This window comes from Emys orbicularis, chromosome 21, assembly GCF_028017835.1.
Source record: "Emys orbicularis isolate rEmyOrb1 chromosome 21, rEmyOrb1.hap1, whole genome shotgun sequence".
In the NCBI taxonomy this organism is placed as follows: domain Eukaryota; kingdom Metazoa; phylum Chordata; order Testudines; family Emydidae; genus Emys; species Emys orbicularis.
Genome location: NC_088703.1, coordinates 1,094,949 through 1,121,211, shown reverse-complemented (window position 1 = coordinate 1,121,211; position 26,263 = coordinate 1,094,949). Strand labels below are relative to the sequence as shown.

At 70.0% G+C, this 26,263-nt stretch overlaps 3 protein-coding genes across 3 annotated transcripts in view; 1 reads left to right on the top strand and 2 right to left on the bottom strand.

Moving 5' to 3' along the window:
* The first annotated feature begins 5,268 nt into the window (after positions 1-5,268).
* Positions 5,269-14,895, top strand: MAP3K10 (mitogen-activated protein kinase kinase kinase 10). Its single transcript, XM_065420713.1, is given in 13 exon segments — positions 5,269-5,331; positions 5,333-5,975; positions 6,776-6,956; positions 7,130-7,278; positions 7,495-7,670; positions 8,351-8,591; positions 11,327-11,449; positions 12,005-12,197; positions 12,647-12,759; positions 13,297-13,481; positions 13,483-13,804; positions 14,524-14,753; positions 14,755-14,895. Coding segments are annotated over 13 exon segments (2,760 nt in total).
* A 3,425-nt stretch (positions 14,896-18,320) lies between these two features.
* Positions 18,321-21,560, bottom strand: TTC9B (tetratricopeptide repeat domain 9B). The gene is made up of 3 exons (XM_065420751.1): positions 21,254-21,560; positions 19,821-20,003; positions 18,321-18,409 (listed from the first exon to the last, which is right to left on the bottom strand). The coding sequence occupies exons 1-3, from the start codon at positions 21,558-21,560 to the stop codon at positions 18,321-18,323; spliced, it is 579 nt and encodes a 192-aa protein (XP_065276823.1).
* Positions 21,561-23,433: 1,873 nt separating this feature from the next.
* CCNP (cyclin P) overlaps positions 23,434-26,263 on the bottom strand; it is a 6,171-nt gene continuing 3,341 nt past the window's right edge. The window contains exons 5-9 of the mRNA XM_065421079.1: positions 26,127-26,223; positions 25,580-25,735; positions 25,017-25,175; positions 24,175-24,353; positions 23,434-23,611 (exon numbers count right to left, since the gene is read on the bottom strand). Coding sequence (XP_065277151.1) covers positions 23,434-23,611; positions 24,175-24,353; positions 25,017-25,175; positions 25,580-25,735; positions 26,127-26,223 — 769 coding nt within the window. The remainder of the gene's footprint in view (positions 23,612-24,174; positions 24,354-25,016; positions 25,176-25,579; positions 25,736-26,126; positions 26,224-26,263) is intronic.

The window sequence follows — 26,263 nt, the reverse complement described above, 5'->3', positions numbered from 1 at the left end:
AAGGTCGACTTGTACCTGCCGGACCGGCTGCCGACTGCCAGCACCGGCGGGGCCGAGGTGGGAGCGCATCAACTGCCGGGCGAGGACAAGTTCCTGGCGCTCTACCAGGTGCTGGTCACCCTCCAGCAGCGCCACGGGCCCTTCTCCCCGGCCTGGTGGGAGCAGTTCCACCGGCTCGCTGAGCTCTACGGCCTCGGGCGGCCCCTGAGCCGCGCCTTGATCCAGCAGCTGGGGGCAGCCGACCGGCGCAGCAGCAAGTCCCTCCCAGGCCTGGCCCCGGCCAGGCGGGAGACGCAGGAGCAGAGCGAGGCCACCCTGGGCCAGCGGATCCTCTACCTGATCCTGCATCGGGCCCCCCAGAAGCCGCCCAAGCCGCCCAGCTTCTGCGGCGTCCTCCCCCTGAGCTACCAGAACAACGTGCACGCGCTGCAGCCGCGGGGGGAGGCCCGGTACGGGGCCGTGGCCCTGGCCTGGAGGACGGCGCAGCAGGACGGCCGGGGCCAGCAGCCCCAGCTGCACTTGGGGGTGGGATGAGGGGGCGGAAGGGCAGGGCTCTGAGCCACAGCAGAGCCCTTCTGGTGAGCTAGCGGCTCTCTCTTCAGCGCCACCCCAGCAGGGCCAGGGCCAGAGGGGCCCAGGGGATGGCTCAAGGTGGCCCCGCTCCCTGCCCGGGGGGCCAGCTCCAGCTGCCCCTCCCCTGCGTTCGGAGCCGCGTCTTTAATAAAGCTGGTGCCACGTCACGGCCCCAGGAGACGCTGCTGCTGTTTGACTCTCATGTTAGATACGTGCGGTGCCGGGCCCGAGTGGATGAGCTGCCTCCCGCAGCCAGGAACGGGGGCAGGGGGCCGCGGGGGCATCACAGCACCCCTCTCCTCTGGGTATGGGTACCCCGGCCGCGAGGCTGGCAGTGCCCAGAGACACAGGCAGAAGCCCATGGCTGGAGCTGTCCAGGCTCTGGGGATGGATGGATACTGGCGCTGGGTGACGGCGGCTGGACTATGGGGATGGACGGATACTGGCGCTGGGTGACGGCGGCTGGACTATGGGGATGGATGGATACTGGCGCTGGGTGACGGCGGCTGGACTATGGGGATGGACGGATACTGGCGCTGGGTGACGGCGGCTGGACTATGGGGAAGGATGGGAATGGATGGATGGATACTGGTGCTGGGTGACGGTGGCTGGACTCTGGGGATAGATGGATGGATGGATACTGGCGCTGGGTGACAGTGGCTGGACTCTGGGGATGGATGGATACTGGCGCTGGGTGACTGCGGCTGGACTCTGGGGATGGATAGATACTGGCGCTGGGTGATGGCGGCTGGACTATGGGGAAGGATGGGAATGGATGGATGGATACTGGCGCTGGGTGACGGTGGCTGGACTCTGGGGATGGATGGATACTGGCGCTGGGTGATGGCGGCTGGACTCTGGGGATGGATGGATACTGGCGCTGGGTGATGGCGGCTGGACTCTGGGGATGGATGGATACTGGCGCTGGGTGACGGCGGCTGGACTCTGGGGATGGATGGATCCTGGCGCTGGGTGACGGTGGCTGGATTCTGGGGATGGATGGGGATGGATGGATGGATGGATACTGGCGCTGGGTGACGGCGGCTGGACTCTGGGGATGGATGGATACTGGCGCTGGGTGACTGCGGCTGGACTCTGGGGATGGATAGATACTGGCGCTGGGTGATGGCGGCTGGACTCTGGGGATGGATGGGTAGATAGAAGAGTTTTCTCCCTAGACCCTTCTTTGAATATTGAGGTTGGATCGCTGGCTCTGGGCTGGTGGGTGCCCGTGGGTGTGGGCGGCCCAGGGGGGGCCCCAACTCAGCACGGGTTCCCCCACCCCACAAGGTCCCATCGGCCGCCCCCTCATGGCTCAGCACGGCCTCCCCCCATTCCTCCCAGGAGCAGCTGGAGCCCAGGGGCAGGAAGTCGATTCCTTCCCTAGCCCACCCCATTCTGTGTGTCTGGGCTCCCCTCTGTCTGTCCCTCCAGCCCCAGACACCCCCAGTTGCTGCCCTCGGGCTCCCCTCATTCCACCCCCCCATAGCTTCTGCCCTCACAGTGCCGTAGCTGGGAGCAGCCTCACCCCCATTGCTGGGTGCTGGGACCCAGCCGGCTGGAGCCGGCTGCTGGACCCGTCGGGCTGGTTTGCCATGGGCGGAGGCTGACAGGGAAACCGCCAGAGGGGGGGTTGGGTGGGAGCAAGGGACAGCTCCAGAGTCATGCCTGCCCGCCGCCCCCCCGCGTGCGTTCGGTGCCCCTGCCGTGACCTGTCTCGGGTGCCACCAGCCCTGGGGGCAGCCCTGGCGGGGAGAGCTTCCTCTGGGTGGTGGTAGCCCCAGCTAGGATGTGCCAGGGGGCCCAGGGCCTGCCCCAAAGAGCTGCCAGTTGGAACAAGGGGAGGCCTGGGACCCAGGACGCCTGGGTTCCATCCCTGGTTCTGCTACTGACGCCCCGTATGACTCTGGACGGCTCCAGTCCCCCTCCCCCACTCTCTGCACGGGCCGTAGCAGAGCTGGGACCAGCCCCCGGATCTGGGTTCCGGCCCAGTGCCTTGCCAGCCTCCCACACCAGCTGGTCTCAGCGAGCTGCCCCTCCCGCGGGTGTCCCCAGGGCAGGGAAAGCAGGAGCTGGTGCCGCAGTGTGCCCAGTGCCGGCTTCCTTCGGACAAGCCCCAGGCCTCTCCCCGCCCCCCAACATCATCACCTGCTTCTCTAGGCCCGGCTGGCTCGGGCCCAGGCAGGTTGCTGTGTGAGTTGCCCTGGGACTACGTTTCCCAGAGCGCCGTGGGAGAGCCGGGGGTACCGCTGGGGGGCTAGGGAGACGGGACCAGAAGGCACCGGTGTAAAGAGCTCTCCTCGGCTCTGTCGCACGTGGGCTGGGAACAGATTGGGGGGCAGGACGGCAGGACATGGGACGCCCGTCTGGTCTCTGCGCTTGTGGCTGCGGTAACCTCCACGTGCTGAGAACAATAATCCTGTAATCAGCACATTGCTCTGCCTCGTTGTTGCTAAGACCCCAGCAAATCTGCTGTGGAGTCGTGTTTCTCTAGCGCACGGGATACCGACGCGCTGAGCTGTTCAGGGCAGGGACCTCTCTCACCCTGTGCACCAACCAGCCCAACGGGGCGCCCCTCTGGGTGCTACCGTCAGGCCCATAGGTGGTAACAACTTTCAAGATTAAACAATACAGCACTTTTCTCAGCCACTGCAATGCAGCCACCTCTGGGGTGGAACGTGGCAGCTGCTCAGCGACAGGGCCCAGGCAGCACTTACCTAGGGCTGAACTGCAGCTGCCTCTGAGTTGGCGAGTAGCAGCTGTTTAAACAGGGATCACTTGCCCAGCATCAAGATGCAGCCGCCTCTGGGGTGGGCCGTGACTGCTGTTGATCAGTGGTTTCTTTGCAGCGCTGGTGCTGAGCTGAGAGGACCCCAGGTCCACGCGTGACATACGTCTGAGGAACCTGGCTGGGCAGGCAGGGCGGGCCGGCTGGGCGCAGACCGTTCCGGGGGATTACTCTCACGTCACACCCTTGCCAGCTCCCTCGCTTTTATCCCGCCTCTCGGGATCTTTGCCGCCCGCAGCCGGGGCGTGGCAGGGCATCGTTGCCCTCCTGCTGCCGGCACGAGGCGCCGGGGGAAAAGGCTTTGACGCCGGCGGCTGCAGGGAAGGCCCTGGCCTCAGCTGCACCCTGTGGCGTGGGCTGGTCCCTGGGCTGGGCCGCAGCCGAGGGGCGCTGGGCTGGGAGCTTGGCCGTTCCCGTGGTGGTGGGGGCCCGTCCCCACGGTGGTGGGGGCCCGTCCTGGGGCCAGGGAAGGCACTGGGCTCTCCCGGCCCGGAGCAGGGCACTTTGCCCCACCTGGTCCAGCAGGAGGCAGCAGCGGGCCCAGCCGGGCGCTGGGCTCCCCAGACGCCCCCCACATCCCCGCCTCTGCCACAGGCAGGGAGCCTGGCCCGGAGAACTACAAGTCCCAGCCTGCACCGGGGCGGCTCGCCGGGTCCCTGGACACCCCGAGACCAGCTGACAGCCCCGGCGGAGCCCGGACACCATTCGCCGAGCCGGGGAGGGGCGCGGGGGGAGGCGCGGGAGATGCACTGAGGGGGGGGCTGCGTCCCCCCGGCCAGGACCCCCCCCGCACCCCCATCTCCGGCGGGGCGAGCGGCTGCTGCCAGCCGGGCGGGGAGGAGGCGGCGGCCGCTGCAGAACCAGCTGGCGGGGGGGTGACCCCCCCGGCCCCGCGCCCCCGGGCGCTGCGGAGGAAGATGCCCGGGGCGGGCCCGGAGGTGGCAGCTCCCGGCGGCGCTGAGGCTGCGGGCACGACCGAGGCGAGCTGAGAAGGGAGCGGAGCTCGCCGTGGGGTGCCCCCTGGCCCGCCAGCCGTGAGGTGCCGGGGGCTGGAGTCCCCTCAAACGCCAGCCAAGCCCCCCCCCCTACCTGCTGCCCGGGACGCAGAGACCTCGCGAGCCGGGCCGGGCTTGGGTGCACCGGGCAGCGGTGCCAGCCAGGAACAGGTGAGGCGGACGCTCTGCCAGCCGCTGGGTGCCAGGAAGTGGATGTGTCCCAGCCGGCACCGGGTCCCGTCCTGGCACCTCGCGCCCTGCACCCGGGGCACCCACTGCAAGCGCCCGCGGGCTGCTGGGCACCTCCAGCCTCACACAGCCGGACCCGAGCTGGGGAGAGACGAGGCGCCGAGCTGGTCCCTGGTGTAGCCGGGGCAGCTGCGGTAGAGCCGCGGCTCCGGGCCCCAGGCCCTCACTCCCTGTCCGCGTGGGGCGGCTCCTCGGCTATTTATCTGTCCTCGAAGAAAGCATAATGCCTCCTTTCTTCTGAGCGAATCCGCGGCCGCCGCGCAGCGCCAGGCCGGGCAGAGCCGGCGCCCGGACATGCAAAGGCTGGACACGCCGTCCCCTCACTTCCAAGGGAAGTGGCACAATTGAGAGGTGCAGGGGGACCCCAGCCAGGCTCCTGGGGGGTCAGACTCGCCGACCGGGGAAGGCCCCGGCCCTCAGCTGCGCCTTGTGCTGCAGGGGTTAGTCCGTAGCGCCAGCCACCCTCCTGCGGCCCACGCCCGCCGGGCAGCAGCCGAGAGGCGACGCGCTGGGACCTCTGGATGTTGCTGCCGTGGTGGGAGTATGCACCGGGGGCCAGTCCCTGGGCCAGCGAAGGCGGGCGGCTGTCCCCGCTCAGAGCACGGAAGCATGTCCCAGCAGCACTCAGCCATCTAGGCCGGCCGGCACCGCGGAGGGCCCAGGATGGAGGCCGGGCACAAGGCGCTGCCGGGCGAGGAGGCCGGGGACAGGCCAGAGAACGGCGGCGGGGGGGTGGAACCACAAAACCAACCCCTTCTGGACGGCCGTCTTCGACTACGAGGCGGCGGCGGAAGAGGAGCTGACGCTGCGGCGTGGCGACCTGGTGGAGGTGCTCTCCCAGGACTCCACCGTGTCGGGAGACGAGGGCTGGTGGACGGGGAAAATCGAGGACAGGGTGGGCGTCTTCCCCTGTGACTACGTGGCCAGCGGCCCCCCAGGCGGCCCCTACCCTCTGCCGCTGGAGATCTCCTTCCAGGAGCTGCTGCTGGACGAGATCATCGGGGTGGGGGGCTTCGGGAAGGTCTACAAGGGCGTGTGGCGGGGGGAGGAGGTGGCGGTGAAGGCAGCGCGCCAGGACCCCGACGAGGACATCGGCACCACGGCCGAGAGCGTCCGGCAGGAGGCCCGGCTGTTCTGCATGCTGCGCCATCCCAACATCATCGCCCTGAAGGCCGTGTGCCTCCAGCCCCCCAACCTGTGCCTGGTGATGGAGTACGCCCGGGGCGGCGCCCTCAACCGAGCGCTGGCCGGCAGGAAGGTGCCGCCGCACGTGCTGGTGAACTGGGCCGTGCAGATCGCCCGCGGCATGAACTACCTGCACAATGAGGCCGTGGTGCCCATCATCCACCGCGATCTGAAATCCATCAACGGTGAGTGCCGGCGCCAGGGGGCGCCAGGGGGGCAGCGCCGGGACAAGGCCATGTGGGTGCCCCTGGGGTGCGGATGGGGGCCACAGCACTGGGAAACCCTGAGACCTGCCAAGCTCACTTCACACATTGAACAGCTGCTGGCAGGAAAGCAGGTGTGCCAGGATGGGACTGGCATCCTAGAGGGGACAGGCCCCCTGGCCCATTCCCTGCCCCCCTGAGCCAGCCAGTCCCTGCCCTGGGGCCGGAGGGGAGCCGGCGCCCCCTAGAGGGGACAGGCCCCCTGCCCCATTCCCTGCCCCCCTGTGCCAGCCAGTCCCTGCCCTGGGGCCGGAGGGGAGCCGGCGCCCCCCAGAGGGGAGCCGGCGCCCCCCAGAGGGGAGCCGGCGCCCCCCAGAGGGGACAGGCCCCTGCCCCATAGCAGTCAGTCCATCCCTCTAGCACAGGCTGCGCCCCAGCACCGAGCCCCTGTTCTCTGCCCCCCGCCGCTCCCCACAACCCATGGACACTGACTCCCTGCTCCAGCCCTGGGGATGTGCCCAGCAGCAGGCCTGAGCAGGGGCTTCATGGTTGCTATGGAGACGCATGAGCCCCAGTGCACGCCCCCCATCCTGTGGCCTGGGCCCCAGCAGGGGTGCTGCTGGGGGGGCTGAGACCCCCTCCAGCCCCTGACCGGGCAAAGGAGGGGCGGTCAAGGGACATGGCAGCCTGGCACACTCCACTCAGGGGCAGCCGGGGGGGTACCCCGGGCCCCCTCCCCTTGGGTGCCCCCTCACACCCCCCTCACTCTCCTACCCCCGCAGTCCTGATCCTGGAGAAGATGGAGGACGGGGAGCTGGGCGGCCGCACGCTGAAGATCACGGACTTCGGGCTGGCGCGCGAGTGGCACAAGACGACCAAGATGAGCGCAGCCGGCACCTACGCCTGGATGGCGCCCGAAGTCATCCGGCTCTCGCGCTTCTCCAAGAGCAGCGACGTCTGGAGGTGCCGGAGCCGGGCAGAGCGGGGGCCCCCAGGGGGGGGGGGATCGGTATGAGGGAGAGGGCTGGATCCCACGGGGCTGGGGGGGGTCACAGCATGGTGGGATGGGGGGGGTCACCCCAACCCCCAGATCCATGCTCAACCCCCCCCCAGCCCAGCCTGTCCCTGTGCTGCAGTTTCGGGGTGCTGCTGTGGGAGCTGCTGACCGGGGAGGTGCCGTACCGAGAGATCGACGCTCTTGCCGTAGCCTACGGTGTGGCCATGAACAAGCTGACGCTGCCCATTCCCTCCACCTGCCCCGAGCCCTTCGCCCGCCTGCTGGCAGGTGAGTGCCTGGGGGGGCTCTGGGGTGTCCCTGGGGGGGCTCGCCACAGGAGGTGAGTGCCCAGGGGGGATGGGGACTCTGGGGTGTCTCGGGGGGGCTCGCCACAGGAGGTGAGTGCCCAGGGGGGATGGGGTGGGGGCTCTGGGGTGGCTCTCCACAGGAGGTGGGGGCTCCGGGGGTGCCCCTGGGCCCAGCTGACTCTCTCTCCCCCCCCAGAGTGCTGGGACCCCGACCCCCACGCCCGGCCGCCCTTCGGGAGCATCCTGGGGCGACTGGTGGCCATCGAGCACTCGGCCATGTTCTCCATGGCCCTGGACGCCTTCCACTCGCTGCAGGATGACTGGAAGCTGGAGATCCAGCACATGTTCCGTGAGCTGCGCGCCAAGGAAAAGGTCAGTGGGACCCCCCCTGAAAACAGCCCCTCTTGGGTCCCCCCAAGCCTCCCACAAGTCCCCCGATCCCTTCTGGGACCCCCCATACCACCTGTGCATGGCACAGCCCCCCTTGCCCCCCCCACAGCTTCCCCAGCCCCCCCTGGGATCCGCCATACCACTTGTGCATGGCACAGCTCCCCTTGCCCCCCCCACAGCTTCCCCAGCCCCCCCAGAACCCCCCATACCACCTGTGCATGGCACAGGCCCCCCTTGGGTCCCCCCCAAGCCTCCCACAAGTCCCCCGATCCCTCCTGGGACCCCCCATACCACCTGTAATGGCACAGCCCCCCTTGCCCCCCCAGCTTCCCCAGCCCCCCCCAGAACCCCCCATAGCACCTGTGCATGACACAGCCCCCCCTTGGGCCCCCCACAGCTTCCCCAGGCACCAATCCCTCCTGGGACCCCCCCATACCACCTGTAATGGCACAGTCCCCCTTACCCCCCCCTACAGCTTCCCCTGCCCCCCCCAGGACCCCCCATACCACCCATGCATGGCACAGCCCCCCTTGGGCCCCCACAGCTCCCCTGGCCCTCAATCCCTCCTGGGACCCCCCCGTACCACCCGTGCATGGCACAGCCCCCCCAGCCCCCTGCCCAGGAGCCAGCCCGCGCCCCACGCTGTGCCCCCCGTGCCCCAGGAGCTGCGGAGCCGGGAGGAGGAGCTGCTGCGGGCGGCGCAGGAGCAGAAGACGCAGGAGGAGGAGCTGCGGCGGCGCGAGCAGGAGCTGGCCGCCCGCGAGATCGACATCGTCCAGCGCGAGCTCCACCTGCTCATGGACCAGCTGCACCAGGAGCGGCCCCGGGTCAAGGGGCGCAAGGGCCACTTCAAACGCAGCCGCCTCAAGCTGCGCGACGGGAACCGCATCAGCCTGCCCTCAGGTACCCCCCTGCAGGACCCCCGCCGCCCCCCCCCCGTGCCCCACAACCGCATCAACCTGCCCTCGGGTACCCCCTGCAGGACCCCCGCCGGCCCCCCTGTGCCCCACAACCGCATCAACCTGCCCTCGGGTACCCCCCTGCAGGACCCCCGCCGGCCCCCCTGTGCCCCACAACCGCATCAACCTGCCCTCGGGTACCCCCCTGCAGGCCCCCCGCCAGCCCCCCTGTGCCTCACAACCTCATCAGCCTGCCCTCGGGTACCCCCCTGCAGGACCCCCACCGGCCCCCCTGTGCCTCACAACCGCATCAACCTGCCCTCAGGTACCCCCCTGCAGGACCCCCGCCAGCCCCCCTGTGCCCCACAACCGCATCAACCTGCCCTCAGGTACCCCCCTGCAGGACCCCCGCCGGCCCCCCTGTGCCCCACAACCGCATCAACCTGCCTTCAGGTACCCCCCTACAGGACCCCCACCAGCCCCTCTGTGCCCCACAACCGCATCACCCTGCCTTCAGGTACCCCCCTGAGACCCCCACCAGTCCTCCTGTGCTCCACATCCCCCTGCACCCCATACCTGCATCAGCCTGCCTTCAGGTACTCCCTGAGCCCCCCCCCACCTTCCCCCCATTCCCCTGTACCCCACATCCACATCAGCCTGCCCTCAGGTACCCCCCTGCAGGCCCCCCACCCCCAACACCTCCTGCCAGCCCCCCTGTGCCCCACATCCCCCTGTACCCCACATCGGCCTGCCCTCATTCACCCCATATCCCCCCATATGCCCCATAACTCCCCCATATGCATGCCCCCCACCCCCAACACCTCCCACCATCCCCCCTGTGCCCCACATCCCCCTGCACCCCACAACTACTTCAGCCTGCCCTCAGGTACCCCCTGCGCCCCCACATCCCCCAGTGCTACACAACCACATCAGCCTGCCCTCAGGTACCCCGCACCCCCATGGGATTAGCTCCACGGGTTGGCACCCTGTCACCCAGTGGTGCCTCGCCCACGGTCACATCTGCTCCTGGACCCACATCCTCTGTCAGAGCCCCCCAGCCCTGCCATGAGCCACACACCCCTTTCCGGGGGCAAGGGCTGCACCCCAGCTATCCCACCACGTCCCCAGCGGTGACTGCAGCCAATTGTCCGGCCTCTTCCCTATGGCCCCAGCACCCTCTTCGCCCTTCGTCAGCCTGCAAATCCCAGCTCCCCCGGTCCCTGCCAGCAGCTCGGCTCCATGCAGGATGCTGGCGGCGGCAACTGCTTCTGCTTCCGCTTCCCCCTGCCAGTCCTCCCTCCTGCAGTTCCAGCAAGTAACTGACCCTGCTCAGCCCTGCAGCTCTTTTTATATGGGCCTGCCGGACCCTGATTGGCTGTTTCTCTCAGCCCCTCTCTAATTGGCTACCTCCTGCACAACCTCCCTAGGGCTCTATTAACCCCTTAGAGGCCAGGGTGGGGCCAGCGCCCCATCACAGTGCATGTCTCTTGCTGGGGGGTGGAGGGTAGTTCTCTCCTTCGGTTCTGAACCAGGAGATTGGGGGGGACCAGCTCCCTGTTGGTGAGAGACACAAGCTGGCGAGCTTGGCAGAGCTCTGCTCCTGACGTCTCCTGCCCCCTCGTCTCTAACATCCGGGGAGCAGCCCAGCTACGCCCCTGGGACTGACAGTCACCATCCTGCCGTGGCCCCCGCAGGCGCAGGTGTGAGAGGAGAGAAGGGGCTCTAGCCGATCGCCGTAGGATCCGGGGCAGCTCTGGGCGGGCGGCTTGGCCATGCCAGTATTGGTCTGGACCCTGCATAGGGACGCCGCCTGGCTGGCGTGGTCAGGTCGGGCCAGGCCCTTGTCCCCCCACTCTCTTTGGGGTCTCCCCTGGATCCCAGGGGGTGCTCGGCGGAGGGCGCGGGGGGCTGCTCCCACCACAGCCGCCCCGAGAGCAGAAGTTCTTGTGTTCTCCCCAGCGCCTCTGTCCTGGGCCCCAAACCGGCGACGGGTGGAACAATCCAGCCTCCTCTGTGTGTCCACCGGTTAGACCCAATTCCCGACACACCCGTTTGGTCCCAGCACAGGCGCCGCCCGGCCTCGGGCGGAATCCGTCTCTCCCGCTTTGTTCCGGCCGTTACACAGAACGGAGCAGGGGGAGCGTTCGCCAGCCTTGGCCCCTCTCCTCCAGCAGCGCTTCGGTTGGGTACATTCGTAGGCCTGGCTATCTCGGCAACTCCCTGTACCGCCACCGTCCCCCCTGTATGTCCCATAACCCCCCCGTACATCCCATAACTCCCCCGTATGCCCCATATCCCCACATACGTCCCATAACTCCCCCGTATGCTCCATAAGCCCCCATATGCCTCATAACTCCCCCGTATGCCCCATAACTCCCCCGTACATCCCATAACTCCCCGTATGCCCCATAACTCCCCCATACGCCCCATAACTCCCCCATATGCCCCATATCCCCCCATACGCCCCATAACTCCCCCGTATGCTCCATAACCCCCCATATGCCTCATAACTCCCCCGTTCATGCCATAACTCCCCCGTATGCCCCATATCTCCCCTGTACGCCTCATAACTCCCCCGTATGCTCCATAACTCCCCTGTATGCCCCCACTGCGGCATAGCAACTGCGTCAGGCTGCCAGGAGGTCAGGGAGATCTGCAGCAGTGCAGGGCGCCCACGGCTGCCTTGAGGGGACTCCGGAGGGCTGGGCTCCGGGGCTGATCCGGCCTCTCTCCCCCCAGGCTTCCAACACAAGATCACGGTGCAGGCGTCGCCCACCCTGGACAAGCGAAAAGGCCCAGGATCCAACGGCACCAGCCCCCCCGCGAGCCCCGTCATCATCCCCCGCCTGCGGGCCATTCGCCGTGAGTACCCCATAGCCCTCATAGCCCCCCATCACCCCCCAGCCACCCACCATGGGTACCCCATAGCCCCCCATCACTCCCCATCACCCCCCAGCCACCCACCATGGGTACCCCGTAGCCCCCCATCACTCCCCATCACCCCCCAGCCACCCACCATGGGTACCCCGTAGCCCCCCCACAGCCCCCCATCACCCCCCCAGGTCACCCGTGTGAATTTGCCCCCCAGCTCGGCCATGATTCCTCCTTCCCCTGTGGGGTCTCTGCTGCCCAGGGCTCAGGCCAGGCCGCTGTGGGGCTGCCCCAGAGGCAGGCTGTGGGGGCCTGGGCCCTGCTGGGCCGGGGATGGTTGTGGCTCCTGTGCCGGACCCAGGAACCGGGACCAGGACCAAGAACTGGCACATTATGAGCCAATGTCCCCCCGACCCCCCCCCCTGCTGGGGAAATGAACCCCCCCCGTCCATCTCCCCCCCCCCCCCCCCCCGTCCATCGCTCCTGCCGGGAGGGGCACTGAGCCCAGAATTGTCGTCCCCCACCCCGCGCCCCGCTGGCCTACAGTGCGGGAGGCTGGGCCAGGACGCAGGGGGTCCCGCTCACCCCCCCTCGTTGCAGTGACGCCCGTGGATGGCAGCCAGACGTGGGGCCGCAGCGCGGGGCTGAAGAAGGAGGAGCTGGCGGGGAACAAGAAGAAGGGGCGCACGTGGGGGCCCAGCTCCACGCTGCAGAAGGAGCGGCTCGGCGGGGAGGAGCGGTACGGGGCCGGGGCGCAAGTCTGGGGGACCCCCTGGGGCTCCCGAGACCAGGGGGGTGGGGCAGGGCTTGGGGGTGGGTTCTGGGCCCAATTCGTTTAACTGCATGTTCACAGGCCCGGGGCTGGGCTAGCAGGGGCTGCGGGTCGGGAGTGAGGGGCACCGGCAGTGCTGGGGGGCAGGGCTGGGCTGGGCTAGCAGGGGCTGCAGGTCGGGAGTGAGGGGCACCGGCAGGGCTGGGGGGAGCCCAGGGCCGGGCTAACGGTCTGCGGGTCAGGAGTGAAGGGCACCAGCAGGGCTGGGGGGAGCCCAGGGCTGGGCTAGCAGGGTCTGCGGGTCGGGAGTGAGGGGCACCGGCAGCGCTGGGGGAGGTCAGGGCGGGGGCTGCGGGTCGGGAATGAGGGGCACCGGCGGGGGGCTCCGGAGCCGTCTCACCGTCTCTCCGGCGCAGGCTGAAGGCGCTGGGCGAGGGCAGCAAGCAGTGGTCATCCAGCGCCCCCAACCTGGGCAAGTCCCCGAAACGCGCCCCCATGACTGGGGGCTTCGCCAGCCTGACGGAGATGGGTACGTGCTGCCCGCGCCTATGGGGGGGCCAGGTCCCGAGGTGGGGGGGGCATGTCCGGGGGGGGGACAGTGGGGGGGCTTGGTACCTCCAGCAGTGGGGTGAGGGTCTGTGTTAGCCACCCTCCAGACCAGCACCCTGGAGCCCGCCTGGCTTAGAGTCCTCAGGGCAAGGAGCCCAACGCCCCGCCTGGGATCCCAGGGGCCCCGAAGCAGGGAGATGGGGGGGCCAAGGCCCGGTAGGAGGGGCCCCGAAGCAGGGAGATGGGGGGGCCAAGGCCTGGTGGGAGGGGCCCCGAAGCAGGGAGATGGAGGGCCAAGGCCCGGCGGGAGGGGCCCCGAAGCAGGGAGATGGGGGGGCCAAGGCCTGGTGGGAGGGGCCCCAAAGCAGGGAGATGGAGGGCCAAGGCCCGGCGGGAGGGGCCCTGAAGCAGGGAGCTGGGGGGCCACGGCCCGGCGGGAGGGGCCCATGGGAAGGGCTGGGGGTCGCTGTGCCCCCCCCGGCGCTGACCCCCTGTCCGTCTGTCTGTCTCTCCCCAGAGGAGTACGTGGAGGCGGAGGGCAGCACCCCCCAGTCCCCGGCTGAGCTGCCCCCCGGCAGGGCCGGGCCCCACAAGCGCAGCGCCTTGGCTCTCCTGGGCTGTGCCTCCATCCTGGCCTCGGTGGCACTGGGCAGCGACCTGCTGGAGCTGGGCCGGGAGCAGGCGGGGGGGCCGTGCCCGCGGGGGGGGCCGCGCCCAGGGGCCCCCCAGCTCCGTCACGCTGCTCTCGCTCTCCTCCCTCTCCGACTGCAACTCCACCAAGTCCCTGCTGCCCTCGGACGAGGAGCCGCTCGCCCCGGCCCCCAGGCCCCCGGCCTCCCCCCTCGGCGCCCCCCCCGCCCATAACCCCCTGCTGGACCTCCGGGCCGAGAGCTTCAAGAGGGACCCGCGCCAGTCGCTGACGCCCACCCACGTGACGGCCGCCCAGGCGCTGCCCCGCGGGCACCGGCGAACGCCCTCGGACGGGGCCCTGCGCCCACCCGGCCAGCAGGGGGCGCCTGGGGCAGGTGAGTGGGGGGGACCGGGCCGCCCCCCCCAGCACAGGGTAACACCGGTGTCGCCCTCCCCTGCGCCCCCCCCCAGCCCTTCCCTGCGCCAACCCGACCCCCCTCCTCCCCCACAGCTCCCCATGGCCCACCTGACCCCCCTCATCACCCCACAGCCCTTCCCTGCTCCCACCCGACCCCCCTCCTCACCCCCAGCCCCTCCCTGATCCCCACCCCAACCCAACCCCCTCCTCTCCCCAGCCCCTCCCTGCCCCCATCCAACCCCCTCCTCCCCTCTCCCCAACCCCCTCCTCACCCCAGCCCCTCCCTGACCCCCATCCAACCCCTTCCTCACCCCCCATCCCTGCATCTATCACACCCACTCCCCCACCACAGCCCACCCCACCTCACCAGCCTGTCGGGGTCCCCAGCTCTCACCTCCCAGGTCCTGGGGCTGTTCTGGGGTCCCTGGGCCCTCATTTCTAATGCCCCCCCAACCCCCTAGGCCCCACTCCCCCTGCCAGAGCCAGGGGTCGAACCCGCTCCCCATAGAGGGCCTGGGGGGGTGTCTGGGGAGTGGTGCGGGATGGGGGGTGGAAGCTGTGTGAGAAGTCGGGGCTGTGAGGTGGAGGGAGGGGGGCCCACGGTTCAGGGGAACTTTGGGGGAAGTACTGGGGGGGAGGCTAATGGGCTGCAGTTGCCCAGGCCATCTAAGATGGTTTGTTCCCCCCTCCCCACAGGCTCCCAGGAGACCCTGGACCCCCCTGCGCTCTTCCCGCCCCCATCGCGGCGCAGGCCTCCCGAGAAGGAACCGGCCGTGGAGCGCCCCAAGACCCTGGAGTTCGCGCCCCGGCCCCGCCCCTCTCCCGCCCGCTCCCGCATCGACCCCTGGAAACTCGTCTCCTTCGGACGGACTCACCGCTCGTCCCCGGGCAGCGGGTGCGAGACGCAGGGGGAGCTGGGCGGAGGCGGGGGGGGAGCGGCCGGACCCCCCCAGTGCCCGCCAGACGCTGTTGGACATAGACATGGAGGGGCAGAGCAAGGACAGCACGGTGCCGCTCTGCGGGGGGGCACCGCACGCCGACAGCCTGGACGCCGACATGTCCCACTGACCCCCCAGAGCCCAGGGCACCTCCCATGAATGTACACCCCCCACAGCCGGCGGGGGGCACCAGGCCTACCTGTGGGGGGAGCCCTCGTGGATGGACCAGCCTCTTTACTCTGCGCCTGCACCACCATCCCCGACCCTGCTGCCGACCCCATTCCCCACCCTCAGCGGGCTGAGATCCCACCGCACCCACCAACCGCTCCACAGGCTCTGCTGTGGGAGAAGCTGCTGCCCCCGAGGAGCGGGGTTGGAAAGGGAATTGTGGGGGAGGGGAGCATGTGTATTTATTGATGGGGGGTTAAGGACCCCCCACCCCTATTTAAATTCCATGTGGTGTTTGTAAAAAAAAAAAAAAAAAAAGAAAGAAAGGTTAAAAAAAACGAAGAAAGAATCGTTCTGAGCCAGCAGGGGGCGCTTGTCCCCCGTGACGCATTCATTAACGGGGCATTTCCAGGGCCTGTTCCTGCAGCTGAGACCTCAAATGCTTACAGGGACACCCCCCCCCACCGGGCACTGAGATGCAGCCACCTCTGGGGTGGGACTTCAGAGTTGTTTATCCAGGGACACCCCCCTCCCCCAACCTGGCACTGAGATGCAGCCATCTCTGGGGTAGGGCATGGGGCCTGTTCAGACAGAGACCCGGCTGGCCCATTCTCCCCTTCTGTACCTGCTGGCCCCCAGCGCTGGGTAGGGAACCCAGGAGTCCGGTGACAGGGACTGGGGGGGTGGCATGGGGGAGGGGGTTATGGCCCCCTCAGCTTTGCAGCTGGTGGTCAGAGGCTGGTTTGCGCGCAGGGCGAAGCCGGCCCAGCAGCCTGATGTGGGGCGAGGGCAGGGTGAGGGGACCGCGTTTGACAGCGTTCCCCCAGAGGGGCCGGGCTGGGACGCAGGACACCTGGATTCAGTGCCCAGCGCTGCCCCTGCACATCCTGTGCCAGCCCCCGCACCCAGGGGCTGCGCCACGGCCCTGATCCTGCACAGAGTGGGGCAGGGCCGCCCAGAGGATTCAGGGGGTCTGGGGCAAAGCAATTTCAGGGGCCCCTTCCATAAAAAAAAAGTTGCAATATTATAGAATACTATATTCTCGTGGGGGCCCCTGTGGGGCAAATTGCCCCAGTTGCCCCTCTCTCTGGGCGGCCCTGGAGCGGGGCCTGACTAAACCCTGACGCCACCAGCGCTGGGCCTAGGCTAGGGCAGCCGTGCCCCCAAAGCCCCAGTGCCACATGGCCCCGTGGGATTGGCCAGGAGAGCAGCCCCCCCCTCGGGCGCTTGCTGCTGCGTCCTGGCTCCGGAGGGATCACCCCCAAGTCCTGCCCCCCCCGACCCCAACAATTCCCAGCCTCTGCACCTGCTGCAGTACTACCCATGGCCGGGAGGGGGAGGCAGGGCCCTCACAATCCCACCTGCCAGTGAGTCCTGGCTCCCACTCCCCTCCCAGAGAACCCAGGAGTCCTGGCTCCCCCCCCCCCGCCCTTCCCAGAGCCAGGGAGAGAACCCAGGAGTCCTGGCTTCCAGCCCCCCCCCCCGCTCTAACCACCAGCCCCCACTCCCCTCCCAGAGCCAGGGAGAGAACCCAGGAGTCCTGGCTTCCAGCCCCCCCCCCCAGCTCTAACCACCAGCCCCCACTCCCCTCCCAGAGCCAGGGAGAGAACCCAGGAGTCCTGGCTTCCAGCCCCCGCCCCCCCCCCCCGCTCTAACCACCAGCCCCCACTCCCCTCCCAGAGCCAGGGAGAGAACCCAGGAGTCCTGGCTTCCAGCCCCCCCCCCACCCCGCTCTAACCACCAGCCCCCTCCCCCGAACTGGGGAGAGAACCCAGGAGTCCTGGCCCCCCCTTCCCTCGGCTTGTACCTGGGGGGGCTCTTTAGATTCCATCTCAGCTGTGGTGCCATGGTTACCATAGTGTGACAACAGCATCGCAGCTGATTGGCTGGATGCAGAATAGCTCCCCCCCCCCATGCCCCCACCCCCCCCAACAGTCCTCGCCCCAGGCTGGGCCCTGCTGGGAAATGCAGCATCTCCCCCTCCACACCCAGGGCCCGACCCCTCCCTTCTGGAGGGTTGACACGGTGTAGGGGGGAGGGGCTGGGAGCCAGGACTCCTGGGTTCAACGCCCGGCTCTGCCCTGCTGCCCCACACGCTGGGGGCGGCTGCCCCTGGGCTGGCCTGTCTGGCAGTGCCCAGCCCCATGGGGGCCTTTTCGTTTCCCTAGGGTACGATTGGGATCCGAGCTGCCCAGTCCTGGGGCAGGGTCACCCCCCAGCTGCCCCCCCGGCTCTGCTGGACCCCCCCCAGGGCTGCCCCCCCCACACGTGGAGCCAGGCGCAGGGCTGGGCGAAGGAATCGAGGGCCTGAGGCGCGACCCACACGCCCGCCCCCCGCCCCGGCCCAGCAGGCTCTCGGCAGACTCTGGCAAACCCCAGGCCAGCCCCCTGGGGCCAAGGCCCACGACGCTGAGATGCTACCGGCCTGGTGGGCAGGGGCATCTTCACAGGGCCCCCCAGCAACACCAGCCCGGCAGCCCCCAGCACAGCAGCCCCCACCCCGGCCCTTCGGCTGCAGGAGCCCCCCCAGAACAGAAATAAAGGGACAGGAGAAAATCAACATGGTTTTTATAGCATCGACGGGGGGGGGGGGGGGGGGGAGATAAATAAACCTTCAACAAGAAATCACAGTATCCCGCAAGGTGCCAGAGAGTCCACGGCCCCCCCACTGCCGCCCCCCACATCGGTGCCCCCCCCCGCAGGGCCCATGTCGCTCCCAGCAGGGGCCCAGCTGCTCTACACTGGCTCCTTGGTCACAGCTGGGGGGGGGCTGCTGGGAAGTGGGGGGGCTCTTCTGTAGCCCCCCCCCCCACTGGGCCCTGGGATCCCGCACAGCCCTGGCATGGAGCTGGTTCCCCGGGGGGGGGGGCACAGGGGGGCAGAGAGGAAAACGAGTCCAGGGCCCCGCGGCGTGCTGTGAAATTGGGGGGTTGCCCAAAGCCCCATGGAGGGGGCAGCAGCCAGCAGTGGGGGGGGGGGGGGGGACAGCCGCTCTGCCCCCCCCCCCCAGGAAACCACAGGGGACAATTTGCTTGATGCTATGGGGTCGATTTATCCCCACACCAGAGTTGGAGGGGGGGTGAGAGAAGCTGCCCCCCCCCCGGCGCTGGCTAGAGCAGCCCGCAGGCTGCTGCCGTGGGCCTGGGGGGGTCACTCCAACAGCTGGGGCAGGAAGCCCCCCCCCCGGCATCACTGTGGGGGCTAGAACTGGGCCGGGGTCGTTGTGCGTGTAGGACTCACCCCCCCAGTGTCGTCCCCCCCCCCCAGCCACCTCCTCGCAGGGGGGAGGAAACGGCCTGAAAGGAGAAAGCTGGACACCGAGCGTCGCCCCCGGGGGCTCGTGGGGGGCTGGGGGCCGGGGCCCAGCGTGGGGGGAGCCCCCCGGCCCTACGCAATCAGCTCCTTGTAGCCGGCCCGCTGGCCACAGCGCAGGATCTTCAGCTCCGTCAACTGGATGTAGCGCACGACGTTGGTGTCTGGAGAGAGGGCACAGGGTGAAACTCGCACCGAGCCCCCCGCGCCCCATCCTGCCCCACAGCGCCCCATGGGCCAGCTCTGCCTGCCAGGGGAGAGCGCCCCCTGCTGCCCCCGCCCCGCTCCCTGCCCCACTGCGCCCCCTGCCCCACAGCGCCCCCTGCTGCCTCCGCCCCGCTCCCCGCCCCACAGCGCCCCCTGCTGCCCTGCTCCCTGCCCCACAGTGCCCCCTAGTGCCCCATGGGGCCAGCCCTGCCTGCCAGGGGAGAGCGCCCCCTGCTGCCCCCACCCCGCTCCCTGCCCTACTGCGCCCCCTAGCACCCCATGGGGCCAGCCCTGCCTGCCAGGGAAGAGCACCCCCTGCTGCCCCCGCCCCGCTCCCTGCCCCACAGCGCCCCCTGCTGCCCCCATCCTGCCCCACAGCGCCCCCTGCTGCCCTGCTCGCTCCCTGTCCCACAGTGCCCCCTGCTGCCCTGCTCCCGCCCCACAGTGCCCCCTAGCGCCCCATGAGGCCAGCCCTGCCTGTCAGGGGAGAGCACCCCCTGCTGCCCCCGCCCCGCTCCCTGCCCCACTGCGCCCCCTAGCACCCCATGGGGCCAGCCCTGCCTGCTGAGCCCCCTGCCCCACAGCGCCCCCTGCTGCCTCCGCCCTGCTCCCTGCCCCACAGCGCCCCCTAGCGCCCCATGGGGCCAGCCCTGCCTGCCAGGGGAGAGCGCCCCCTGCTGCCCCCGCCCCGCTCGCTGCCCCACTGCGCCCCCTAGCACCCCATGGGGCCAGCCCTGCCTGCTGAGCCCCCTGCCCCGCTCCCTGCCCCACAGCGCCCCCTGCTGCCCTGCTCCCTGCCCCACAGCGCCCCCTGCTGCCCTGCTCCCTGCCCCACAGTGCCCCCTAGCGCCCCATGAGGCCAGCCCTGCCTGCCAGGGGAGAGCGCCCCCTGCTGCCCCCGCCCTGCTCCCTGCCCCACTGCGCCCCCTGCTGCCTCCGCCCCACTCCCTGCCCCACAGCGCCCCCTAGCACCCCATGGGGCCAGCCCTGCCTGCTGAGCCCCCTGCCCCACAGCGCCCCCCGCTGCACCCATTCTGCCCCACAGCACCCCCCCTGCTGCCCTGCTCCACAGCTCCCCTGCTGCCCCTGTCCCACTGCACCCCCTGCTGCCAGCTCCCTGCCCCACAGCACCCCCTAGCGCCCCGGCCCCGCTCCCTGCCCCACAGCGCCCCCTGCTGCCCCCCATCCTGCCCCACAGCGCCCCCTAGCACCGCCCTGGGGCCAGCCCTGCCTGCTGGGGGAGAGCGCCCCCTGCTGAGCCCCCACCCCGCCCCGTGCAGCACAGCGCCCCCTAGTGCCGAATCAGGACATAGGCCATGCACGGCCCTTGCTCTGGCCCCTCGGCATGGGGCGAAGTCGCCCTCTCACCTGCGGGCTCCCGGCTCTTGGCCTCCTTCAGGTAGAGCAGGGCGCGGGCGTAGTCCCCGAGGTGGTAGGAGGCGATGCCCGCCCGGTACGTGGCTTTGAAGTTGCTGCGTTGTTTCTCCAGCACTTTCAGGCAGTATTCCCGCACCCGCTCATAGTTCACCAGCTCCGACTGCAGCAGGCAGGCTGGGTGGGGCAGAGGGGCCGTCAGTGGGGCTGGGGACGTGACGCCCACCCCCTGGCCCTGCGCGGCCGGGACCCAGGAGAGCCGGGCTCCGTTCACTCACGTCCCCCCTGCACGCAGGAGGGCAGAGAGTTCAAGGGGCCGGCGCTGCGCTTTGAGATCCCTCACGGGGCGGGGCGGGGCTGCCCCCCCCCCCCGCCACTCTCCTGCCCCACAGCTCTGCCCCTGGTCTGGCTTTGGAGTTCAGCTTCCAACCCAGGCGCTGCCCAGCCCCAGGCCAAGACCAGCCCCTAACCCCCAACCTGCAGCCCCCTGCTTCCCCCGCCCTGGGCTCCCCCCACAGCCCTGCCGGTGCCCCTCACTCCCGACCCGCAGCCCCCTGCTAGCCCAACCCTGCCCCCCACAGCCCTGCCGGTACCCCACACTCCCGACCCACAGCCCCTCTGCTAGCCCAACCCTGCCGGTGCCCCTCACTCCCGACCCGCAGCCTCTGCTACCCCAGCCCTGCCGGTGCCCCTCACTCCCGACCCGCAGCCCCCTGCTAGCCCAACCCTGCCCCCCACAGCCCTGCCGGTGCCCCTCACTCCCGACCCGCAGCCTCTGCTACTCCAGCCCTGCCGGTGCCCCTCACTCCCGACCCGCAGCCCCCTGCTAGCCCAACCCACAGCCCCCTGCTAGCCCAACCCACAGCCCCCTGCTAGCCCAACCCTGCCCCCCACAGCCCTGCCGGTGCCCCACACTCCCGACCCGCAGCCCCCTGCTAGCCCAACCCTGCCCCCCACAGCCCTGCTGGTGCCCCTCACTCCTGACCCACAGCCCCTGCTTCCCCTATGTCATACGGGCCCAATCCTCAGCCTGGCTCCAGGGCCACCTCCGGACTGACCCCAGCGGCACAGCCCTCACCTGGGCCCTGTCCATCAATTTACAGTGGGGCTCAAAAGCAACAGGTACCAGCCCCACTGAGCAGCCCCCATTAACGCCACCGCTGCAGTGACACCCTAGCCCCATCACAGGCAGGAGTGACTCCGGATTGACCTCAGCGGGGCGGGGGGGGGCTGGGATCGGAACCAGCCCTGACCCATCGCAAGCAGGAGTGACTCCAGATTGACCTGGGGCGGGGGGACTGGGATCCGAATCCGGCCCCATGTCTGCTGCCTGGCAGTGACACACGGATGGTGTCTCTGCCAAGTGACAGGCGAGGGAATGAGTTGTAAACACACAGCCCCCCCCGGCCCCCCCGGCCGGCACCTACCCGTCAAGCTGTCGTAACACTCGACCTCGGTGCTCTCTACCAGCCGCAGCTGCTCCTCGGTCAGCGGGCGGCGCCCCGGGCCCGGCGGGCTCTGCTCCGGGCTGCCTGCCCCGGCCCGGCCCTGCACCCCCTTGAGCTGCAGCAGGGCGCGGTGGTATTTCCCGATGGCCTCCCGGAATTTCTTCTCCTTGTAGCAGCGGTTCCCCTCCACCTTGAACTCCACGGCCTTCTGGATCTCGCTCTCCGCGGCGGCCCCCTCAGCGCGGGCCCGGGGCCCCCCGCCAGCCCCCTGGCCCGGCTCCTCCATGGCCCTGCTCAGAGGCAGCGAGCCATGCGGGGCGGAGGGGGAAGCCGGGCTCCGCAGGCCGAGCCGAGCATAGAGCAGTCGGGGCGCTGGGGGGGCCCTGGCCAGGCGGGGGCGGGGGGAGCAGCGAGGAGGACGCGCTGGCTGGCTCTGCAGCAACAGCACCGGGAAAGCTTCCCCAGATGCATTGTGGGAATATCCCGCCGCAGCGCAGCAGCTCTGACCTTAGATGTCTCCGTTAAAAAGCCAGGAGTCCCTTTCGGAGGGGGGGGGGGGGGAGGGCGTGATCAGGGAATTAATCTGCCCCCCCCTTTTGCAAACCCTCCCCCACCAGGAATTGTTCCCAGGACACCTGAGTCACAGGCTGCAGCCCCTCCAGGCTCCCCCAAAGCACCTCCGGGGCGGGGGGGGACGACAGAGAGAGCATGTGTGCACATGGGGGGGCACCTTGCACAACGGGGCCCTGTGTGCATGTGCATCCACCCCCCCAATTCACCACCAGCCCAGCCCTGGCCCCCCCCCCCCAGCTCTGCCGGTGCCCCTCACTCCCGACCCGCAGCCCCTGCCAGCCCAGCCCTGCCGGTGCCCCTCACTCCCGACCCGCAGCCCCTGTTAGCCCAGCCCTGCCCCCCCCAGCCCTGCCGGTGCCCCTCACTCCCGACCCGCAGCCCCTGCTAGCCCGGCCCTGGGCCCTCCCCCCAGCTCTGCCGGTGCCCCTCACTCCCGACCCGCGGCCCCTGCCAGCCCAGCCCTGCCGGTGCCCCTCACTCCCGACCCGCAGCCCCTGCCAGCCCAGCCCTGCCGGTGCCCCTCACTCCCGACCCGCAGCCCCTGCTAGCCCGGCCCTGGGCCCCCCCCCAGCTCTGCCGGTGCCCCTCACTCCCGACCCGCAGCCCCTGCTAGCCCTGCCCCCCCCCCCCCCGCCCTGCTGGTGCCCCTCACTCCCGACCCGCGGCCCCTGCTACCCCGGCCCTGGGCTCCCCCCTGCCCTGCCGGTGCCCCTCACTCCCGACCCGCAGCCCCTGCTACCCTGGCCCTGGGCCCCCCCCAGCTCTGCCGGTGCCCCTCACTCCCGACCCGCAGCCCCTGCTACCCTGGCCCTGGGCCCCCCCCAGCTCTGCCGGTGCCCCTCACTCCCAACCCGCAGCCCCTGCCAGCCCAGCCCTGCCCCCCCTCACAGCTCTGCCGGTGCCCCTCACTCCCGACCCGCAGCCCTGGGCACCCCGGGACCTCAGGCCGGACCCCACCATGGTCTGAGCCACCGCCAGCGACGACCCAACTGTTCCCTGGGGGGCAGAGTCCCCCTCACCCAGGGAAACCACCAGAAACCTGCCCCCTGCTGGCGGCCTGGGCCAAGGGCTGAGCAGCCAGAGCTGGGGGGGCCTCTCCAGGGCAGCCCCCCCTCCCGGTCACACCCCACGAGCAGCCGGCACCAGGGTGATTAAAACACACTTTATTTGACACACGTGCACGGCCTGTTTCTCATCACACCAGCTTTTTTTTTCTCTTTTTTTTTTTTGAGGCCCGTGCAGGGGGGCTGTGAGCCCCCCCCCCCCGATCACAGCCCCTCAGGGCCGCCGCAGGCCCATGGCCCAGCCCCCTGCACCCAGAGCCAAGGGGCGGGGGGCACGGAGGGAGACAGGCGGGGGGCACCAACAGGCTTAGAGAAAATCCCCCGTCCCCGAGCCCCCCTTTCCCCATCCCTGTCGATCTGCCCCCCAGCTATGCAACGGCCCCTGGCCCGCTCGGCCCCCTTCCCTAGCGGGGGGGGGCAATCGCCACTCACAGGCGGGGGGGACACACGGACACCCCCCCCGAGCAGCCGGGAATCCGCGGGGTTGCCGTGGAGATGGCTAGGCCCGTCTCCCCCGCGGGCTCAGGGCGCCGGGCTCCAGCAGCGGGCGAGGTAGTCGGAGCCGGCGATGGCCGGGCTGGTGCTGGCCCCCAGCTTCTGGGGCCGCGAGTATTTCAGGAAAACGGCCTGGAGGGAGGAGCCGCCGGCCTGGAGCGCGGCCCTGGCCATGAAGCGATGCACAGCGCCTAGCGCCTCTTCGCTGCAACGAGAGTGGGGGGCAGGGCGTCACCGGCGCAGGGGGAAAAACCCCCAGCCCACTGCCCAGCGCAGGGACCCCCCCACCCCACCGCTCAGCAACCCCCCCACCCACCCCACTGCCAGAGCAGGGACCCCCCCACCCCACCGCTCAGCAACCCCCCCACACCACACTGCCCAGCGTGGGGACACCCCACCCCCCACCCCACTGATCAGCAAACCCCCCACCCCACTGCCCAGCGCAGGGACCCCCACCCAGCAAACCCCCCACCCCACTGCCTGGTGCGGGAACCCCCCCACCCAGTGAACCCCCCACCCCACTGCCCGGCGTAGGGGCACCCCACCCCCACCCCACAGCAACCCCCCACCCCACTGCCCGGCGTAGGGGCACCCCACCCCCACCCCACCGCTCAGCAACCCCCCACCCCACTGCCTGGCGCGGGGGCTGCGGCTCCGTGGCCCACCCGGGCCCCAGCCCGCTGGAGTGAGGCCCCTGAAGAGCAGCGCCGCCTGCCGGCCGCATTTCAGAGACCCCCACCCACCCCCGCCTGCACCCACGTCACCCACCTGTACAGGCAGAGCTGCGTGGAGCCCCCCAGCCCGGCGCCCGAGCCCCCGGCGCCCGCCTCCTGCTGCACCCGCTGCGCCAGGCCCAGGGCAGCCGCCGCCAGCTGGGCCGGCTCGAACGCCGCACAATCCGCCTCCATCAGACACAGCTCCATGAAGTACATGGCCAGGTGATGGACCTGGTGTGTGTGGGGGGCGCACGGGTCAGACCGGTCCACAGCCAGCCAGCCCGCCCCCCACCCCGCCGCCGGGAAACCCAGCACCCCTCACCCACCCCTAGACCCCACTCCCCACCCCCCCAGAGCCAGGGACAGAACCCAGGAGTCCTGGCTCCCAGCCCCACTGCTCTAACTACCAGCCCCCACTCCGCCCCCCCAGAGCTGGGGAGAGAACCCAGGAGTCCTGGCTCCCAGCCCCCCCTGCTCTAACCCACCAGCCCCCACTCCCCCCCCAGAGCCAGGGACAGAACCCAGGAGTCCTGGCTCCCAGCCCCCCCTGCTCTAACCCACCAGCCCCCACTCCCCCCCCCAGAGCCAGGGACAGAACCCAGGAGTCCTGGCTCCCAGCCCCCCCTGCTCTAACCCACCAGCCCCCACTCCCCCCCCAGAGCCAGGGACAGAACCCAGGAGTCCTGGCTCCCAGCCCCCCCTGCTCTAACCCACCAGCCCCCACTCCCCCCCCCAGAGCTGGGGAGAGAACCCAGGAGTCCTGGCTCCCAGCCCCCCCTGCTTTGACCCACCAGCCCCCACTCCCCTCCCAGAGCCGGGGAGAGAACCCAGGAGTCCTGGCTCCCAGCCCTCCAGCGTGGGGCTGCAGCGAGGCCCCGGCCCCTGGGCGCTCACCTCTGGGGCACAGCGGCCCAGGGCGCCCAGCAGCTGCAGCAGGTGCAGGGGGTTGGTGTACTGCAGCTGGAAGTTGAGGCGGGACAGCACCTTGCGCTCCATTCGCAGCAGCTCCCGGCGGCTGAACGAGTCCTCGGTCATGAAACACAGCTCGGCCGGCTGCAAGGAGCCGGGGCCGGGAGGGGAGAGTTGGGGGGTGACAGGGGCCCCTCCCGGCCCCCCATGTCACCCCCCGACTGTCACCCCCTGCCCCCCAACGCTGCCCCCCTGACTCTCACCTCCCACCCCCGTGTCACCCCCCGGCCCCCCGACACTGCCCTACGACTCTCCCCTCCTGGCCCCCCAATCCTGCCCCCCGATGCTGCCCCCCGACTCTCACCTCCCGCCCCCCCAACGGCTCAAAGGCGACTGCAGCTCCTGTGGCCTGGAACAGCGGCCAGCCTCCCCCCAGCCCTTCCTAGAGACAACAGAACCCAGGCGTCCGGGCACCCAGCCCCCCTGCTCTAACCACCAGACCCCACTCCCCTCCCAGACCGGGGAGGAACCCGGGCACCCTGCTTTACCTCGGGGACGGTGCACTCCTCCACTTTGCAGGCCACGAAGAGGCAGGTGACACCCAGCAGCTGCAGGGCCGGAACCCTCACTCGCGCCACCTTCATGTAGGCGTTCATCAGGTACACGGCCAGGTAGAGCGTGTCGTCCGCAAGGCCCAGGTACTCCTGAGGGGACCAGGTCACCAGGGCAACCGGTCACCAGGGCAACTGGTGTGTGTGGGGGGGGACGGGACCGAGTGCTGTCTTTTTATCCTGGGGGAGGGGGAATTATTGCCCATTTTATAGAGGGGGAAACTGAGGCACCACAAGGCGGGGAGAGACCTGCCCAACCATCCTCCACGGGGGTAGAACCCAGGAGTCCTAGGCTGCCCCTCCCCCTCAGGGGGAGACCCAGCCCAACCCCCTCGCCATCCCCTGATCCCAGAGGCTCCATGCCCAGGGACCCAGCCAGGGCCAGGGCTGGGGGGGGGGGCGGTGTCGGTCTCTGCCTGGGGGGGCCGGGGCCGTTGGGGGCAGAGGTGCCAGGCGTGGGGGAGGGGGTCTCACCGATACCTACGTGCACCTGCACGAGCCAGTCGACGACGAGCGCCCGCATCTCGGCCGTCAGGGCGCGCGGCACCTCCCAGCTCCGGAAGATGTAGCTGGATTGTTTCCTCTGGGGACGGGAGCGAAACGTGGGGACGGGGCAGCGGC